The sequence below is a fragment of the Zingiber officinale genome, chromosome 5A, assembly GCF_018446385.1.
Source record: "Zingiber officinale cultivar Zhangliang chromosome 5A, Zo_v1.1, whole genome shotgun sequence".
Classification (NCBI taxonomy): Eukaryota; Viridiplantae; Streptophyta; class Magnoliopsida; order Zingiberales; family Zingiberaceae; genus Zingiber; species Zingiber officinale.
The window spans coordinates 98969869-98990100 of NC_055994.1; the positions used below are offsets into that span (position 1 = coordinate 98969869).

The following is a 20232-nucleotide window of genomic DNA, read 5'->3' on the forward strand; positions in this document are numbered from 1 at the left end:
CAAACCTAACCTTTTTAACCTTTGACACCTTGTCCTTGGTTAATTTAACCTTACCTTTAAATGACTTTCTCTTGTCATTTATTGGCTTCTCCTTCCTATAGTTATATGCAACCCTAGAATAAGACTTTCCCTTAGCCTTGGAGATACTAGATTGGTATCCCAAACTCGATATATCATTGTTGGGTCTTTGACTACCCAACACCATACTTAATCCTCTAGATTCAACATTGAATCTATCTAGGGTTTTCTCCAATTGATCAAGCTTTGCCTTCAAAACTTGATTTTCCCTTTCTAGGTCCCTAACCCTAGAGTTGATTTGTCCACCTTGAACATTCCTAGACCTACCCTTTCTAGGCATGCGTCTCCTCTTCTTTGGATTAATGTCTTAGTTCTCCTTAGGTCTACCATTTCTAGATTTATCATGAATAGTTCTCCTAGGGTTATCATCTACAATTATCCTATTCCTATCATGATATCTGAAACAAACTTATGCATGGGTAAATAATAGCAATTATTTCTAGCATGCATGGGAGTGTAAGAATTTAAATTTGAATTACACTTCAAATTAGGGTAAACCTCCCTTACCCTTGAAACTCCCCCTTGACTTGAGCTCCTCTTCTTCTCTTTCTCCCATTTCTTCAAATGCTCCAACTTCTTGAGCTCTCCCTTCTTTGGGCATTTTGTGTAGTAGTGTCTCATTTCTCCACATGTGAAGCATCTAATGTGCTTCTTCTCCTTCTTCTTCCTACAATTCAAATTAGATTCTAAAGAAATTGAATTGAGTTTAGGAGATACCTCTTTCTTACCCATTGGACATTTACTCTTGTAGTGTCCCTTTTTATTGCACCCGAAGCATATTATGTGGTCCTTTGACTTCACTTCGGTGGAGATGCTCATTAGGTTGACTACTTCCAAGACATCTTCTTCATCTGTCTTGGCTTCTTCTTCAACTTTTGAGGATGTAGATGATGCCTCATCTTCCTTCTCCTCCTCGGATATTGAGCATGACTCAACTTCCGTTTGCTCCTCCTCAACTTGAGCAATTAAACCTATCTCTTTGGGTTCTTCTTCTTCTTCTTCTTGTGTAGGTTTAGGTTCTTCCCATAGAACCATCTTCACCTTGCTCCACAACTCATGGGTGTTCTTATACTTACCTACACAACTCACAACATCATTAGGCAAAATATCAATTAAAATCGACATTTTGAATTTGCCTCCGATTGTGAGGTTTGCTCTTCCATCAAATATCTTAGTTGGAGTTTCTTCCCTTTCTTGTCTTTTGGGACTTCAAACGGCTCCTTGATCATTATCATGGTGTCCCAATCCGTGTCGAAGAAGACCTCCATCTTCATCATCCAAAATGTGATGCCCCCTAGGCTTCCTCCTTCAAACTTTGGAGGTACTATCAAGTCGACCATCTTTTGCTTCCTTGGCGGTTAGTCCAATGGAGAGTGTCCCGCTCTTATACCACTTGTTAGGGATCTTGTGGCAGGCTAGAAGGGGGGTTGAATAGACGACACTCCCAAATTGATTGCTTCCTACGATGTTAGCACAGCTGAATACAAACAAACACAAATAAAAAGCTAATCTAAAAATAATAAGAAAATGTAAACCAATACACATCAATGTAACGTGGTTTGGAGATAACTTGCTCCTACTCCACGGCTGTCCGGAAGGTGGACGATCCCTCAATTCGTCGGTCGATTAGTCCCCAGAACCTTCGGCTAGCTCAAACCTCCATGTGGGTGGAGAAACCTCGCCACAGCCTCACCAAGACCTCTTGGACACAAGGGAAAACTTGAGCACTGGTAGACTACTAATTAGACTTTAACCAAGTCCAATTTCATCAATCCTAACCAAGCTTCCAAGTCTTGGTTATATAGGTCAGGGTTGGAAAACCCCGCCTACTAGTCGACTGTCAAAACCATCAGTCGACTGCCTGCTGTGGAGATTCGACCGAAAATCCCAACGGCTCGATACCAGTCAACTACTCCACACTAGTCGAGTGAACAGAAGTATTCTGTTAGCTCCCAATCGACTAATGAAACCACCAGTCGACTGGTACCCGAGTACAATCTCTCAACACTCGGACCCTCACCCATACGACTCATTTGACTCTTCGTTGCAGCTTTAACCTCTTGCCTTCAAGCCTACTTCCTTTGGATCTCATCCCTTGGATGCACCCAAGCCCGCAGCTCATCCTAATGCTATCCTTCGCGTATGCCTCGAAGTCGCTTCCCTCAGCCCTTATCCTTGCTGCCTTGTCCACGGTCTCTCGAATGCTCCATCCTTTACCAGACCCGAAGCCATTAACCTGAGTCATATGTGTATCCTGCAAATCTGCATGCTCATATACACATATCAAATACAAAGGTGAACCTAACTTAAACTCTTTGCCCAAACACCAAAACACATGGTCGCACGGACCATTGGGATTGCTCAAACAGGTCATATCGTTGTACTCTCCAATTGGCAATGGTCGGTAGTTGGCCGACAGTTGGTCCTCCAGAATCTCCTGGGAGAATTGTTGATTGATTCGCTCAGGGGAATCATCTAGTGGAGGCGCCTTTCCCTTTCGCCTATCCGAGCAGGTGCATTTTCTGAGGAGGATCCCTCCGCCTTCTCCGCTCGTCGTTACTTTTCCGAGAGTGTACGGAACAACGCTCGATGAAAGGGAAATGCCGGTTGGTTGGTAATGCGATTGTCGATTGACATGCTCTTTAGCTCGACTCCGTTGGTCGGCCCGCAACCCTCTCAACGATGCAGCCGACTCGTTCGTTGCTCAACCATCAACTGTTGCTGCAACAACTTGGCCACTCGGGCGCTGACCAACAAATCCAAATCTTCCTACGTCAAAGTGATGGTGGCGAGTCGTCCAGCGCCCTCCATCTTCACAGTTTGGGTGCAGGCTAAGTTCCCACAGACGGTACCAAATATGATCCTATCCAAACTCGATGAAGACGACTGGTTGGAGATGTGGCTCCTCGGTTGATTGTGCGAAGACTATGCTCAATCTACAAGAACAAAAACATCAGTGACGGGCCAGGGAAGGGGTCCCCGGCGTTAGCCCTTTGATGCTCAAGTCAATCACCGGCAACAAAGAGGAACAGTAAAACAGTGGACGAAAGCTCTCAACAGTGATAATGCGCGAGTATACCTCCTCCGGTGGTTGGATCCCCCCTCCCTTATATAGAGCTATGGTGACGTGCGAGCACGCGCCCTAAGGCATATGGAGCTACAGAAATGTGTGGGCACACATCCCAAGGTGCCTGCACATTTCCATACTTGTTCTATAAAAGAATGTGTCAGTAAAGCATCTTTGACACCTTACCTTAACGGAATGTGCATATCCCTAACGTGATGGTAGAACCTTCCGTCGTATGATTCGCCGCCTAGCCATGCCCCCATGTCAGTGGCATGAACTCCAAAGAAAGTATGCTGAGTGGGGCAAGGGGTCCCACTGCTTGGTCGAGCGGGGGAGCCACTCAGCTTGGGGCCACCACCTGGCCACTTGGGTAATCCGTTATTATAGCCGCGTGGCTGAGTAGCTCTTCCTAGTCCGATCGGACAGTCAATCTCGATGGACGATCCCTTCTACGGTCAATGCGAACATGAGAACCTACTACCCTTCCTATATTGACGGAAGCGTAGAAAATTGTCTTCCACTCGGCCGGAGAAGTCGTCCGATTGGGCGGACAAACCGGCCGCTCAGCCACCAGAAGCTTGTCCTCTGATTGTTGACTTTGACCATCATGTCGTGGCTACCCTTCTTGACTTTAACTTCCCTCAGTGGATCCCCTTTCATCACCGCATCAGATACTTTAGCTTGACTTGTGTTAGAACTTTTGCTTGTTTCATCATTATCCAATTCAGTTTGCTTCTGGTCATTCTTTCCTCCACACTTCTTTTCCTAACCACAGAGCATGAACACATCGAAAATTTTTAAACTAATAGGTTCAGCATTCGAGAAAGCTGGTTGTTTTTTGCTTCTCCTTTCCTGCAAATCCAAATCATCATCATGCTGAATTTTTCACCCCCTTGACGCATGAACAGGTTCCTTGCTTGACGGTTTCTTCTCCTCTGTCAACTCGAGTGGCAATTGAAACCCATTAGCCTCCAAATGAATCACCAACTTTTCATCACTCAGAAGGAATCTATGAGCTTCCGCAAGGCCCTTCTGAAACTGCCAAGCCGGTGCACTCTGAGTGAGATCATCAACCGAAAAGACGGAATCTTCTATCGCTCCATTGAAATTTTCTGCATTGATTGCGGAGGAAAATGAAGATTAAGAAGAGTAATCGACAGAAACAGGAATAGTCTGCAGCTGATGGTACTCAAAAGGATCATAAGGCCGCTTTTGCCGATAAGCACGTTGCCATTACTTGATTTCGAATGGTGGTTGTTGATGCTATCATCAGGGCTGGAGTTCTGATCTTGCAACATAGGGGAGCTCTCACCAAGAATCTCATAGAAGGGTTTCTCAACAGCCAAAAGAGTTGGATCTTCAGAAAACACATCGAACTTGTCGTCCATGTTCTCTTCCATCAGAATTTCACTAATGTAACTCAGCGCCATGTTTGAAGATAACTCAGGAACTTCCATCTCGCTTCTTGCATGTAACACCCCAAATTTCATGATTTGGAGTCCTAAAAGACCTTATTAAAATCTAGAAATGTTTTAGAAAAATTCTAGAGATTTTTAGAGTATTTTTATGTAATTTTTGGAGGTCGTTTGATATTTTTACCAAAAGAAAGAAGTTTTGACAAAAAATGTCCAAGCCAAGGCTCGAACTTGCAACCCTTGACCCGAGCAAAACCCGACTAACCAACTGGGCTAGCAGTTGTTACTTGATCAAGTAAAGGAAGAATTTTATTTAAGTAATAGAAGTTAATAGCAAGAAATAATAAGAAGAAAATAGGTTGCAGCCAGGATTCGAACCCACGAGTCGGGCCTTAAGCAGAACGCAGGCCACCAACAGATCAGCCGAACTTTTCTTAACTAAACCTATATCAAAATATATTTAAGTAGTACTAGTTAACAGAAACCTTAGGGTATTAAAAGGAAGAACTTAGGGATTAATCGCGAAACCTAAATTCTTTCCTCCCCTTTCTCTCGGCGACGGCGTTTTCTCTCGGGCGAAAAACGCAACCGAGCTTTAGGGCGTCTCCGGTGGCCGGCCAAAGACTCATCCAAAGGCTTCTTCATCTCCTTGCGATCCTCCCGTCGAGGAGGAGCCGTGAGCACAAGGAGGGACCGAAAGCTCGAGTTCTCCGAAGCCCTAGAATTGTTCTCGTCGGCTGTAAGTCCAAGGAACCGAAGTAAGTTGCTTACTCACCTGCAGAAGAGTAGTTTTGGATTTCCCGTTAGCCTTTTCTTTTTGATTTTTGCATCATGTTATTAAGAAGGTTTGCTTCCTTAAGTTGCTGCCGCGAATTGAGGATTTAAATTCTTGTAACTTCTTGATGTTTATTTTGAAACATGCTGTAAGGAATAGGTTGTAAAGGGTTAGTACACGGTTTGAGTTTTACATAATTCGTATTTAAGCTGTAAGATTTGTTGCTTAAGCTTTCTGCCGTGAGTTAAGTTTAATTCACCAAATGACTTAAGTCTTCTGCCGTGAGTTAAAAGGAAGAACAGAAAAGGATTAGTTTAGGTTAAGCATGAAGAACAGTTACAAAACTTAGGTCTCCAGTAGTAATTCTACCCTATTAGCAGCACGTTGGAGAATTTGGGTTGCTTTGCAAAAAGATTAAGCTGTGAATTTGTTGTATAGGTTTGTTTTAAGTTTTACATCAAGTTCAACTTGATTTTATACAAAGAAAAGGGGCACAAGTAGCTCCCTTGGGGTTGCTGTGCAATTCGGTTATTTAGCTGAACATGAGAAGGCATAGATTGTTGATTAGTATGTAGTTTTCTTTATGTTGTTACCTTATTGTTGCTACTGTCGATTTAGAGTTAGTTTTCTTCTAAAACATGTAGGTTTGTTTTTGTAGCTTAAATGCAGAAGTACGGTTAAGTAGGTATGCATATTTTACTAAAATTCAATACATGTTTTTCCTAGCAGTTTAGCATTTCAGTTTTTTTGATATATTCTATCGTGTTGTTAGACTTCCCCTATTTGTTATTAGTTAAGCATGTGTAGTTTCCTTACTACTAGAATAGCATGAGTAGTATTGAATTATAATGTTTTCCTTGTTTTGGATTTTCTGTACAGCATTAGAACGGCTAGAAGTTAGGAGTAGCTAGTTTGCTTTGTTTTCTTTGCTTTCGGATTACACTGTACAGCTTTGGAATAGCTAGAGATTATTGAGTAGCATGCATTCTTTGCTCTCTTTCTTTTATCTCCGTTGTAGCAAGATTTAAGGTTTTAATTCCAACAAGTTTTAGATGTAGTTTAAGCTTATATGATATGCAGATTTTCTAGTTTTCATTGGCTATTTTTAACAAGCATGAACAGCCATGTACTCTAGTGGAAAAATAAGAGTTCTATTAAATTCTTTTAGAAGTATTAACAAGTATAAGACAGATAAAGAAAAGAAAGAAAGAGGCCAAGGCCTTAAGTAGATCCCAAAGTCAAGACTTTAGGGATTTTGGCATACAAGGTGCTAAAGAAAATGCCGAGGCATTATATAGAAGTATTAAAAGATAACAAGTATTTTACTTTTATCAGTGGCACTGTGCTGGACTCTCAGTTGTCCTTGGGTTGGGCTCCCATAGTCGTCCCTAGGTTTAGATAACCTTGTAGTAACGGCACAGCCGACGGTCGACGGTCGACGACCCGAGGGTCGCCAAATGGGCCGCCGAATGGGTCGGGTCGTTACAAAAGTAAAAGCACAGTTGCCGGGCTCAAGAGAAGTTGATTATTATTTTGAAGTATTATAAGTATAAGTTTTTGAACAAGTAAAACGAGTTTTACATAAACATAAAGTATTAAAGATTAAGTTTAGAACAAATAAAGTAAGTTTCATATAGTTCTAAAAATCAGTAAGTTTAATTCTTTATTCTACCATGTTTATCTAGTAGATGAGTAGTTTTTCATGTTTACCTATTAGATGAGCAGCATGATTAGCTATTAGAATTATATGAGTAGATTCCTTAGCTTTTCTTTGCTATTAGTTTGATATGAGCAGTTATGTTTATGCTTTACTTTCTTTTAGAGCATATAGTTTCTAGTTCTTTCTGTAAACATGCATATTCGTGTTTTTGTGAGTTAGATAGTGCTTACTAAGCAAATTTTGCTTATAGATTGCACTTCCTCTTACTGCAGATACAGGAAAGGAAAAGATATAGAAAGGAAGGCGACAAGGAGGTGTTCGAAGGATGTGTGATGCTAGGACTATGGAAGCCTTGGGACTAGGAAAGAAGTTTTAATTTTGGTTTCCGCATTTTAGTTATGGTAAACATTTGAGTTGTATTTTAAGTTCATGTCATTTGAGATTATTCTGTTTAGATTACATGTAGGACGAGTTCAGTTTAGTAAGTAGATATTTGTGTGTTTGATACTTATTTAACTGCGTGGTTGATTGATATGTGTTCCAGCCGCTTGTGGCTGAGTATATATTGCATGTATTATTGAATATAGTCATCGGTACAGGGGAGATTCTGTCGAAATTTTTCGGTAGGGTTTCCATATGATTTTTAATCATACCGGTGAAGTAGAGTTAGTAGTTAAGTAACGGTCGTCCTTAGAGAGTAGTAGTAGTAAGAAGGGTGGTCGTTACATTGCAGTCCAAGACGATGTTTGATCTGCAGTAGGTGCTGAGCTAAATGCGGAACTACTAGTCGACTCATTCCGAAAAAGTATGAAACTGTTCTCTGTTGGTGCGGGAAGCATCCGACGATCGAACTTTAGTTTTGATAATGGCAAAGAGATTCAAAGTTAAGTTTAATTATTATCTAATGTGTATGACTGAGTGTTTCAAGAAAGTCCTAGCTGCGGTTAGGCAAGGGAAAATCCTAAGGGGTGGTAACCCTAGGTCATAGGGGGTGGTAACCCTGTACGAGAAGTCTTGGCGAGTCGGCGCTTCAGGCAAAAATCCTAGGGGGTGGTAACCGTAGGTTAAAATCCTGGTGTCGCGAACCGGGTAGAAGTCTGGATGGGTCGAGGACCGGACATCCAACATGAAGACCAGAAGCATCGGACGTTGAGCAAAAGTCCAGTCGATCTGGAAGATCGTACTGGCAATAGGTAAATCTCCTAAGAGGAGTAGGTGAGGACGCGTTCCCCGAAAAAGGGAACAGTAGGCGTCGGGTCGACCTAGGATTTTCGGTAGGAAACTTGAAGTCAGATTCGGACAGTCCAGTGACTATCAAGTTTATTTCTATATATTATATTTTGTGTTCTAACTCTGTTTTGCAGGAAACTAATCTTTTTATGCAGGGTTAGCACTGACCAGGATCGGTCAACCGAACCTTGGGATCGGTCGGCCGAATCCACAAGCCAGCAGATCAGATCTCCAGAGGTTGGACCAGGCTCGACCAGGGGATCGGTCGACCGAACCAGGGTTGGGCATCGACTGAATCAGGCCAGGTTGACAGAGTCAGGACAGCTGATCGGTCGACCGAACATGGTGATCGGTCGACCGAACCTCGGATGGAGTTTGACCAGATAGAAGCGGAGCGAGAGGATCGGGCTGACCGGATGGGAGAAGATCGCCTGATCGATCGACCGAATAGGGGATCGGTCGACCGAATAGGGGACTGGTCGACCGATCCGCCTCGGGTCAAACCTGATCCCGAGACTTGGGGATCTGGATCAGCGTCTGCAGAGCTATAAAAGGGAGCCTTGGGGTGCAGCTTCGATCAACGATTTCAGAAGCAAACTTTCTACTTCCTGCTGCTAACAAGTCGATCCCGAAGTGCTGCAACATCATCCCGACGACCCGGAGCTCAGTTCTTTCACCTTTCCATTGTCGTTGGTATATATCTTATTGTTATTACTTGTACTCATCTACTTGTAAAGATTTGCGCTATATAGTTGTTGCCCACCGAAAGCGGTCAACGACCGCGGGCCTTTGAGTAGGAGTCGAGATAGGCTCCAAACGAAGTAACTTCTTGTGTCCTCTGTGTGTTTGCATTTACTTTCCGCTGCGTATTTTACTCCAATAGTTTTTCGATTCAGTTAAAATAGCCACGAGCGCTATTCCCCCCCCCCCCCCCCTCTAGCGCTTCTCAATCCAACATTCTCCTCCAAGATCTCATTTCCCCCCAATTCAATACTACTCTGAACATTCTGGTCCAACAATACCTGATAATGAATATACTCATCTTCGATGTCTGGAATTGAGGAAGTAACTATATCATCAGCAGTAGAAATCGATGTTCCTCTTTCGAGATCTTCCATATCGCTCGGATGGGTGATGATACGGGATATAATGAGTTGACCCAAGAAATGACGTGGCCCTTAAGGTCAAGGTGACGTGGGGATCAAAGTCAATAGAAAATAACGCCTATCATTTGGCTTCCTCATTTACCCAGCCTTAAGGGTTTCAAGTCCAGCCTGGCTAGATTACAGGTCGGGCGATCACTGGCCAACCAGCTTAAGTGTCGATCGAATATACGAAGTCTCGTACTCTACCTAAAAGATAACCCATCCAGTCATTTAATAACAGATCGAGTTGTGGGCGGCCAGTCTTATAGGACGGTCGGTAGGTCCGATCCATCTCTCAGTCGACCAGCCATAGGTTTAGTTAGAGTATGGGTCGGCCTCCTCGAGGCTCATGAACCTCTTTATACGGGCTCGTCCGGGCAAAGGGTCGTCTAGGTTTGAAGCACTTATCTCCATATTACTACCCGGATGGACTTTTAGGGAGCATAGTACATCTTAATTATTTCTTAAATAGATCTCTGATACAACTAAGACATTATATTATTATTCTCCAAGCGAAGGATTCACTAATGTGCATAATATAACTGAATGGCTTAATCTGAAGCAAATATAACGGCAGCTGACCTTATAGGTCGACTAAGATACATGCAGTTCAATATGCGGCAGAGCAAACTATACAGAATGTAACTCAGCAGCTCAAAAAAGATGGCCGACCTTAAGGACCGGCCGGGACATACTCAGCAGACAACTTCCTAACAATCTGTCAGAATAACAATAATGTGTCAGAGAATATTCTTCTGAAAACTTCCTCAGGGATCATCGTGTCTCCTATCAGTAGATCAATTATAATTACATATTCCTCCAACAACCTCAGTAATAACAGAAACCACAAATGACAAAAGAAGTAAACATATGGGTAAATGGAAAATTTCTTGTATAATCATTACACATTACCGAGATGGTACAATTCCCTTTACCTAACAAACTCTGACACATTCTGCCATCTCACGACTGCAGAGGTTAGGTGATTTAAACGTCAGAGGACCTTCGCCAGGGACTCCTCCCTGATTTCTAGACGCTAACATCTGGTTAGCTCATCTCTTTATGCGCAAGATCAATGAAAAACTTCTTCTCGGAGGGAAAGGTCTCTTACCAGTCAATCACCAGTCCATCGTATCCAACACGTTATCTCTATAGTTTTCAGATATGATCAAATGAAAAACCCATCATGCCGAAACATATCCATCTGACTCCTACATTCAAAATCTTGAGTTCCTGGTCAGTGGTTTTCCTTCACCTTCTACACGAACAAGTGATCAAACAACTTCAGATCACTGTTACGACCCCAACTACTACCACCACCTTTCTGTAATCTTCTATGTCCAAAGTTTATCACATGAAACAAGAGTTTTTTTCCCCTCCTTAAACAGTAATAGCTTTTACAAATATCTCTAAGCCAAAAATCATACCCACTAATTTCTCGTGTGTTTTCTGAAGGGAAGCATATGAAATGTTCTTCTGGTGCTTTTAACCATTGCTAAAAAGAGAATCCTACAAGTTTACTCATGCTTTGAACTACAAAAACTGAACTTTTTGAGGAATCTGAAATTACTGCTAAATCAAAGCAAGAAGTGTGCTAAGAAGGACGAAAGGAAAGAACAAAAGCGATGGGAAAAGAACGTGCGTACCTTGATCGTGGAAAGCGAGACGCGGTCAAAGGGTCGGAAGAGGAAGAATTGAGGAGAGAAGCATGGTGCAAGCTGGAAGCTGTGAGCGTTTATAAATCGCTCGAAGGACGACGATGAGGATTTTTTTTAATGGCCGGAGAAAAAGAAAATGTTGGGAGAGGAGAGGAGAGGATAATCGAAGCTGGAGAGATCGAACTCCTGACCTGACCCACCACTGTCACCCCAGGTCCCAGAAGCTTCAGCGAAGACAAAGAAAAAACGGCTCCTGCTGATTGGCAACCGGTCATCGCGTGTCTAGGTGGTTTTTTTTTAAAAGAAAAAATAGATGATTTTCTTAAATGAATAATTAAAAAATAAAATATATATAAATATATGAAAATCTTACGTGTAAGTGTGTCTAAATATATGTGCGTGCTTTTTAAATATGTCCTTAGAATTTTTTCTTAATAAATATAATTTAACTTTCTTTGATATACCCATATTTATCTTAATTTCTTTATCTCTACCACTCTTATATTTTATTAATATATTAAGATTACTATCATATAACATAACAAATTTAACCATCATTTTATGAAATTTCTACGATCATATAAAACACTCTATTCAATTTCAACTTATCCTACTATATTCTATCAATTCCTAAATCCTACAAATATGTAATTTTAAAACAGAAAAATGACCTTAAAACTATAATTTAATTATTTTTAATAAATTAATTTCCATTATATTTTATAGGTTAATTTTATAATGCTAATTTGATTCCCCTTTCATATTGGTGAGGATAGGATAGTAATTCTTCTATTCTTTAATCATTTGATGATTTGATTATAAATTGATTTTTATTTTTCTTCCATAGCATGAAGACGAGTTATGACGATCGATTATAAATTGATTTTTATTTTTCTTCTATAGCATGAAGACGAGTTATGAAGGAGCCCAACATAATCCCTTTTTACTTATAAAAAAAACTAATGAATCAGTAATACCTGAATTTAGGGATAAGATAGTGATCCACATCCATGCCGTATCTTTTGATTGACCATTGCACCATTCTGACCGATCGTGGCTGATATATATTTTGTGCTGTGAAAAATTTTAGTTAATTAGGCAAAGTGATTTTTAAATTAGCCAACTCAATAATAATAATAATAATAAACCTAAATTTATTTAATTTTTACATATCAAAAAAATATATATATATATATATATCAAATGGAGAACCTGGTCAGCTCCAATTTTTATTTTTAAAATTTCACACTACAAAAATGGATCAAAGCCTTTTTTTTTATTCTTTCCTTATTTATTTTTTTACAATTTTGAATGCTGAAATTTAATGAGATCGACTAAAATTTTACTACACTCAGTAGTCGACCTTAAAATATTAATCCTTAATTATGTATCTGTTTTTTTCTATAAATTTCAAGGAGAGTCCTCATCTGGCCAGGCAGCTAGATACAAAAGAAAGGGATTGAGAGGCATTTATTCTATATTGTTGATGTATAGTTTACAGGATTGTACATTAAAGAGAGTATGTGAAGGAATAAAAGAATGAGAACTAAGAGGAACAACATCATGATGAAATGGTTCCTACACTGCATGTTCCGGGATACAAAAGGAAAGAGCATGAAAGAATTCAACTCACCCAACAGATTCAGCAAAAAGCACAACCTAGTAAACAAAATCCAAGGCGACATTCTAACTAGTGAATTGATGTCAACTAGTAAGAGAACTCATGGCCGCGTATTGATATGTACTTCTTCACCCATATGGCAATGTCGTCCACGCAGGCTTGTGCTTGTGGAGTTCTGAGGAGCATGTCGAGTGTGGCAAACTCATGGACTGCATCCTTGTATTCCAGCACTGGTGCATCAACGTTGACCTTGCGAAGTTCCTCGGAGTAAGCGATTGCACGGTCCTTCATCCAATCATGTTCCGCAGCTACTGTGAGGGTTGGAGGCATGTATCTTAACGGAGGTCCCCGGTTGGGCGCAAGGGGGTTTGCAGCTGGATGGTCTAAAGTAAAGTTTTCCTCGGGTAAGAACAACTTCCAAGCGAGTATGCATAATGACTTGTCGTAGATGTAAGAGTTTGCTAGCTTTAGTTCAGAATGGGTAGGAACAGTTCCTGCGAAGAAGGGATATATCAACACTTGGGCGACAACCTTAACAGGTTCAATCAGCTTTCCTGCCTCGACTGCTTTTCGAGCAACAAAATCAGCAATGTTCGCACCACAGCTCACACCAAGAAGAACACACCTGTTTCAAAAATGTCAGGCAAACCTTAGGTCAACTTATGTAAATTGATACTAATAACACAAGCTGTAAATGGAACCAAAAACAATGATAATTTGTAATTACGATGACGACCAACAGAAGAACTTAGGCACATGACAGCAAAGACAATCATCATAAAAATTAAAGTGGACCCAGAACTTCAAAGTGGTATACAGTGGCGCCAGAAGCAACTCTAGAGAAAGCACCAGAGACCACTATAGAATCTAAAATGTTCGAATTAGTGAACAATGATAACACAAAAATTAGGAAATCATAGACTAACAGTAAGATACTTGATCATAAGATTGAAGCACATGTTCAATTCTTAACTTTTTTCAGAACTCAGTGGTTCCACATTGCAGAAGAAAACAGAAGAAAACAGATGAAATGGCAGATAGGAAAAAATGATGAAAATGGGGCAGTATGGTTAGGCATGGTGGTGAGTAAAAACAATAAACAATAATTAGTAACACGCCTTAAATTGATTTCAGGTATGCCACCAATTTGACAAATCATTTAACTCACCCAATTTCATGATTCTACCACCAGAAAGTTTTACCAAAATATTAATCCAATAATCATGAATCATTAAAGTATCAATTAGCTTATAATAACAAAACAATATAAATTGGACAAATATAGTAGAAGAGAGATTAGAAATTTAATTCCCTCAATGTTTGCTTATGAACAACTTCAAGAAGAAAAAATAATCCTAATTATTTCTCAACACCAAGATATTAAAGATCAAATATTCAAACTGTATCCTATAAACGTTCATCCCAAACAAAATCATAGTAGTAAGTATCTCTCAAGCACTATCAATTTCTTATAGAAATGTTAGAGATATAAAATAAATACCAATAAGATAGACCAGAAAGGAAAACCAATATTAGAAAGTGACTAGTATGTATAGTTGCCAGAACTATTGTCTCATTGAAGAAAAACAGGAAATTAGAAAGAGAGACAGAGATGAACCGAAGAAATTTAAGAGGATAAAATATGCAAAGAAGCTGAAAGAGAAAATCTAACTAAGAAATTAGAAACCTCTATTTCTTTAAGATAAATCAAGTATATCATCACTAAACAGTCCAATGTTCTCAGTATAACTCTTTTCCTAATAAAGATCAGACTGTAGAGGCAGAAAGCAAAACAAATTAACACGCCAAAGCCTGCCATTACACATAAATACTGAGTTTAATAAGAACTGCAGAAACAAAAGGCATATATGTTAAGGTTAGCCTTGTTTTCTCAAGTTCACGATACTGTCAACTTCTTGATCAAGTTTACTAGAAACAAAGTTGAATTGTCTGCACTTGTTCAAGTTTTTAATCAACATTGAGATGAGATATAAAATTATAAATCAACCAGTTCTACAGACAAAAGGTTTCAGTATATGATTTTTTTCAATAAAATAATAGATGAATTGATTCAACCAATTAGAAACTTCAACAAGGGACCTTGCTGCTAGTCATCCAAGCTTTATGATCTGTTATCAATAGGTATAGTCTTTCATGCATGGTAGTTCTTTTTTTCATCATTTTATAATAAGGATATCCCCTAAACAACATCCTGTAGTGTCTTCATCTGATGACATCAATAAAAGAATTTTATATTTTTTTATTTACTGACCATCACAATCATTCAGTCAGTTTCAAATGGTATTTAACAATGTGGTGAAATATTTACAACTCACACGTAAATGGGGATGAAAAATACTCAGACAGAAATACTAATTCTACCAGTAAACACAACTTTTCCAGCACTATTAATGAAAGAAATGCTGAGTTTCTCCCCAGGCACGATCTAAATTTTTAAAATCACTAAACCAGCTTATACTAGCAATAGTACAGGATTCTAGAGCAGATGGCATACTTTCTAAAAAACTTGAAAAGACTATCCAATCAAATCAAGCTGCAGAATTGGTTGGTTCACAATCAAAAAGGAATTGTTTAGTCCTACAATTAATCCCTCTCAAATTTTCAAAATCCATCTTGAACAAAAAGGATCTAGCTTGGAAATTCATCCAAGCTCCAATAAGAATGGCAAGGGACCAGAATGGCTGCCCAAACTGAAGAAATGTTAAGCACTATTACCTGATCAAGCACTAACTAGACCGCTCAACTATGGAAATTGAATTGTTGGCAAGCCACACAATCATCAGGGAACAGAACAATGTCTTGACCTGAGTCTGGTATGAACTTGAAAAGATGGCAGGTTGGCAAGAGATACAAAGGTTACTAAATCAGAGTGTTCAACAAACAACTTCATTTTCATCAAGCCATGTTAATCTTTTGGGGGTCAATTTCATGGATTTGATCCAAGGTTCCAAAAATTGTATGCTGCAGTATGTAATTGATCCACTCACAGAGCATATACAGCATACGAGGGCATGACAAATAGTATAAAAATATTTTAAAAAATATTGATAAAGTGACTAACACACAAAAAAATAAAGTAAATTTATTGACACATCCAATTCATACTTTCACATATCATACAATAGAAAACTCACAAATGGAAATCCCAACAATATTATTCGTTGCACATTCAATTTCCTAGTTGACCAAAACTTTGATCCAAGTATAACAAGCCATTCCACAGTTTTGTCAAATTTATCTTCTTTTTTTTCCCAAAGTCACATGATTATCACACAATACTAGTAATTATTTTCTTTATTTTAACAACCCACTCTTTATTAAAAATATCTCATGATGAATAATAAACAAAAGATAGAAATGTTACGCCATTTATTTTGACTATTCATTGCCTTGTTTTATTATCGAAAACCCTATTTTCACATAGTCAATTCTAGTTCTACATAATTAAAAACTTTTCATACCTAAAGTTTCTCTATAATTAAACTTTGAATTTATTACATTTCTCTCTACATTCTCTTTAATTAGCAGAAGGTTATCTAAAACAAACATATGCCATATGGGTTTATTTTGAATTTAAACTTATCTAGTGCTAATGAAAAAAAGACATCTAAAACAAAAATTTGCAATAGGGATTTATTTTGAATTTGAATTTAAGCTTATATAGTACTAATGTAAAAACACAAGAATCCACAATTGATGTTTGTGGTGAGTTTATAGTTATAGTAAAACAATTTGTTATAATCCCAATGTTCTATCACTAGTCGCACTATTATTCTTTTGTCACATAATGTAATTACTACATATTCCTTTCTCCTCTAAAATTCACCATACTATCTATTAAAAAGTCTACCATATGTTGTTTCTAATTCAACAAAACCAAATGAAAATCTTTCTTTTTTGCTCTATGTTTCTCCAGTAGTTATCTTATTAAATTAATATCATCTATAGTTCATCTTCCAAGCATCATACCAAATGGACTTCAAAAGCTTTTGATTTGTCCCTTATTCTTCTCACAGTCATGCTTTTCTAATGTTATATGATATGTCTCATTGACATAATCCATTGATCCAAACAAAAAAGATCATCATAAAAATACACATGCCCAGTAAATAAATCAGTTCAGAATATAAATTTTAGTTTGATTTTAGTTTCTCCTTTGTTCTAAAAATAGTTTTATTGTGCTCTTACTTTTACTATTACACCTAATCTCTTTTATATAAGTTTTTTAGACCAAGCTATTGTAAATCTTAACTAAGTTCATTCATTCAATTAATAGTATAGTTTTTCACTCTCAAATGTTTTCTTGTCTTGCGAGATCACTGATTAAGGCTTGCAATCCAATGAGATTGTCAAAACAAGGCACACAAATCTTGCTATAGCTAAAGCAACATTACAAGCCACATATTCTAGGTACCAACAATTTTTTTTCTCTATTCATCTTCCTAGTTCATGAATCTCTATTAAGTAACTTAGCCAACCAAGTTATATTTTTGATCTTCTAAAACTTTTCAAATTTTAATAGGAATATCATTGAGACCTATAGCTTTACCTGACTTTAATTTTTTTAAAAGCTTCTTTGTCCAACATAAAGAAGACCTGCTTCTAAGAAGAGGAACCATCCAATAAAAAATGGAACAATCAAGGAAGCTATATCTATATATACACACAAAAATAGAAATTATAGCAATCTGCCTGAGTTAAAGTCAGTTAAGAATTGATCAGAATATCTTTATCCTCATATAAGTTCATTGAAGTTAAACAACTACATTACCCAACTTTTTCTAGCATTATAAATATCGATCCTTACTTAACCATTAGAGAAACTCTGCACTCTTAATCAGATTTCAGCAGGAAATCTACTTTTAATCCTCACAGTGGTAACTTTTACACCCATATGCAAATTTTCTCAACCAGAGATCCAGTGCCCTAATTAATTTTCAAAATTAATTCCAGTTAAGAAAGACTAAATCAAAATATTAGTGTGGTACCCGATTCTTACCATGTGATGTTACCCGATTCTTACCATGTGATGTTACATTTAATATAGGTGTAATGATTACTAGAAATGTCAGCAAAGAAATGTTCCTTCACTAAACATTATAGGAGTAAAATTATTCAATATGATCACTAAAAGATCTGCGGGCTTAAATGTTCAAACGACAGTCCTAAGCACAAGGAACAGAAAATTATCAGTATTTTCAGAAAGTAGGTTTGTCAGCCAAGAAACGAAATAATCACCTGGAAGGATCAGCATGAGCTGCCAACCACGGCTCAACTGTAGATGCCCCCAAGGCATCAATCTGCGATCTCATCGCATCACCAGAGCCACTTCCCTTTGTACTCCCCAACGACTTGCTGCACTCTGCCAGATTCGCCTGCTTCCCCAACCAATTCAGCACCTTGACACCATCATCGAACGCTGCCGGATACCTGCTCTCCGGTGCAAGCCTGTACCCAACGGCAACGACGATCACGTCCAAAAGCTTCGAGATCCGCCTGCAGAAAAAGTCGTTGGCGGCAGACGTGTTGCTCCCGGCGACGAAAGCCCCGCCGTGGAACTGCAGGATCACAGGCAACTTGCGTGACCCAGCTGAGCGTCGACGGGCTCTAGGTGACGGGAGGTAGCCCCCATACGCCCCGCCAGCGGTGGGGGTGCCGGTTGTGGGGGTTCCGGAGGTGGGGGTTCCGTCAGAGGCGTGCCCGTTGCTGCGCCGCGCGAGGGAGGTGTCGGGGAGGAAAAGGCGGAGCGAGAGGGAACTGAGCGGGTCGACGTGGATGTCCTTGGTGGCGACGCCGTCAGGGCCGAAGGTAGGGTTAGCGGGGGCGGTGGATTCGTCAGGACGGCAGGTGATGCCAAACTGGGTAGGGTCCTCGGCGGCCGCCTGGGCCTGGGCCTGGTGGAGGAGGGATTGAAGCTTGTGCCTCAGGAGGAGCTTGAAGAAGACGCTGTACAGCTTGACGGAGACGCTCGGCATGGCTACCGGCCGATCCCCTTCTCCGACGCCCGGATCTGCGCCCCAATTGGCATAAAATTAGCAAGGGATTCCTCAGAGAGGAAGGAAAGAGGCCCCCCAGAAGATTTACTCGGAAGGGAAAAATGGAAGAGAAAGAAATATATGTCTTATTATTTAAAATTTCTAGAAAAATAATAATAATAATAATTTGACACAAAGATAACTTCTAGAAATATTACAAAATATATATAATATTATTATTAAAAATGTTTGTGAATATTTTGAGGAATTTTTTTCCCCACATTTTGGCCGTGGAATTTATCGAACTGGTCAATATTTAAAGGGTCAAACTTCAAACTTTCCAAATTATGGAAGTGGTCTAAGATTTAAGAAAGTCACCTACCTACTAATTATCTTTCTAGTGCAACCGATCCAAGTTATTGCATAAATTGATTATAAATATAGTATGAAAAGGTTGATATTAAACATTTTTTTTATTTTCAATTTCTATTTTTCTGAGAAATTAAGAGAAAAACTCTAGTTTTGCTAGGATCAAGAAAAGTTCGAGCAGAGAGCTCTTTTTTTTTTTGAGCTTTCATTGAAATTCTAGAATGCATGGTTCAGGTTGAGGGTCAAAGTAAATCAGTACCTTCTAGTCAATTAGTTAGGCATCATTTTCAGAAGAAAAAATATATTAAATGATTAATTTTAAAATAAAATAAATAAATTGCTAATTTTGGATGAATTTATTTGCATGGAGTTTTATTTTTCAAATGGGCTCTTTAATTACGATTCTTAATTAAAGTCTTTTTCATCCTTTAGATGTGATTACAGATAATGACTTATGTTTTTAAGAATTGAGACTTTGATGTGCAAATCATTTAAGTTGTTATTGCCATACAAATTATGTTTTTCTTTTTGATCAAGTTTATGAAATTTTTCGAGTGCTCTTTATTTTCATTATCCTCAAAGTTTAGGAAATCTATTGAATGACTCATGATTGGATGAGGCCACTAGTTTGTATAGGAGTATGATTTGTTTCTTTGGAGGTGCAGTTTGAGAAAGGAAAGGAATAATTGGAGAAAAGAAATTCATAGAGCCGAGGAAAAGAAAAGAAGAGGGAAAGAAAAGGAGATAAAAGAATCTAGGTAGAAAGCACACAGAAAGGAGAGGGAAAGAGAGAAAAAGAAAAATGATAAAGTTGTCACGACCTGAGTGAGGATGCCTGCGACTCGCAGCTGAACGAAGTAGTTGTACAGGGTCGTTCGCATCTTACTAGGTTGGTAGCAGCGTATAGGGCTTGGCGGTGTCACTCGAGGCGACAACACAAAATACTCGAGGATGGCGCTACTCTATACGAGCCGCTTCTCACGGCCATGTAGTGCTACATGTGGCTCATGAGGCGGCCGCGCCGTGCCACCCTGAACAAAACCCTAGAAAAGAGTTTTCGTTGACATTTTGAACAACATTTGTTCACGCTAGTTCTTGAGTTTTGGGCGACAAGTTTTGTTGCACTTTTAAGTATCAAGAGGCCAACTAAAGTAAGAAAAGAGCAAGCAAAGCAAGATTCATATATGTTGTAAAGTCGTCTTCGATTTCTTTGTAATC

At 39.1% G+C, this 20232-nt stretch overlaps 1 protein-coding gene and 1 pseudogene across 1 annotated transcript; both read right to left on the bottom strand.

Moving 5' to 3' along the window:
- LOC121979832 overlaps positions 1-11225 on the bottom strand; it is a 60250-nt pseudogene extending 49025 nt beyond the window's left edge.
- A 1247-nt stretch (positions 11226-12472) lies between these two features.
- On the bottom strand, positions 12473-18764 carry LOC121981188 (probable carboxylesterase 16). The gene is made up of 2 exons (XM_042533590.1): positions 17909-18764; positions 12473-13274 (listed from the first exon to the last, which is right to left on the bottom strand). Exons 1-2 carry the CDS (start codon positions 18643-18645, stop codon positions 12737-12739), a joined length of 1275 nt encoding a protein of 424 aa, XP_042389524.1. The 5' UTR covers positions 18646-18764; the 3' UTR covers positions 12473-12736.
- Positions 18765-20232: the final 1468 nt, after the last annotated feature.

Excerpts from the sequence above, each read along its gene's own strand:
- LOC121981188 (XM_042533590.1), bottom strand. The coding sequence starts at position 18,645 with ATGCCGAGCGTCTCCGTCAAGCTGTACAGCGTCTTCTTCAAGCTCCTC. Across the intron at positions 13,275-17,908 it reads GCTCATGCTGATCCTTCCAG|GTGTGTTCTTCTTGGTGTGA; the intron begins GTGATTATTTCG and ends TTTTTGAAACAG.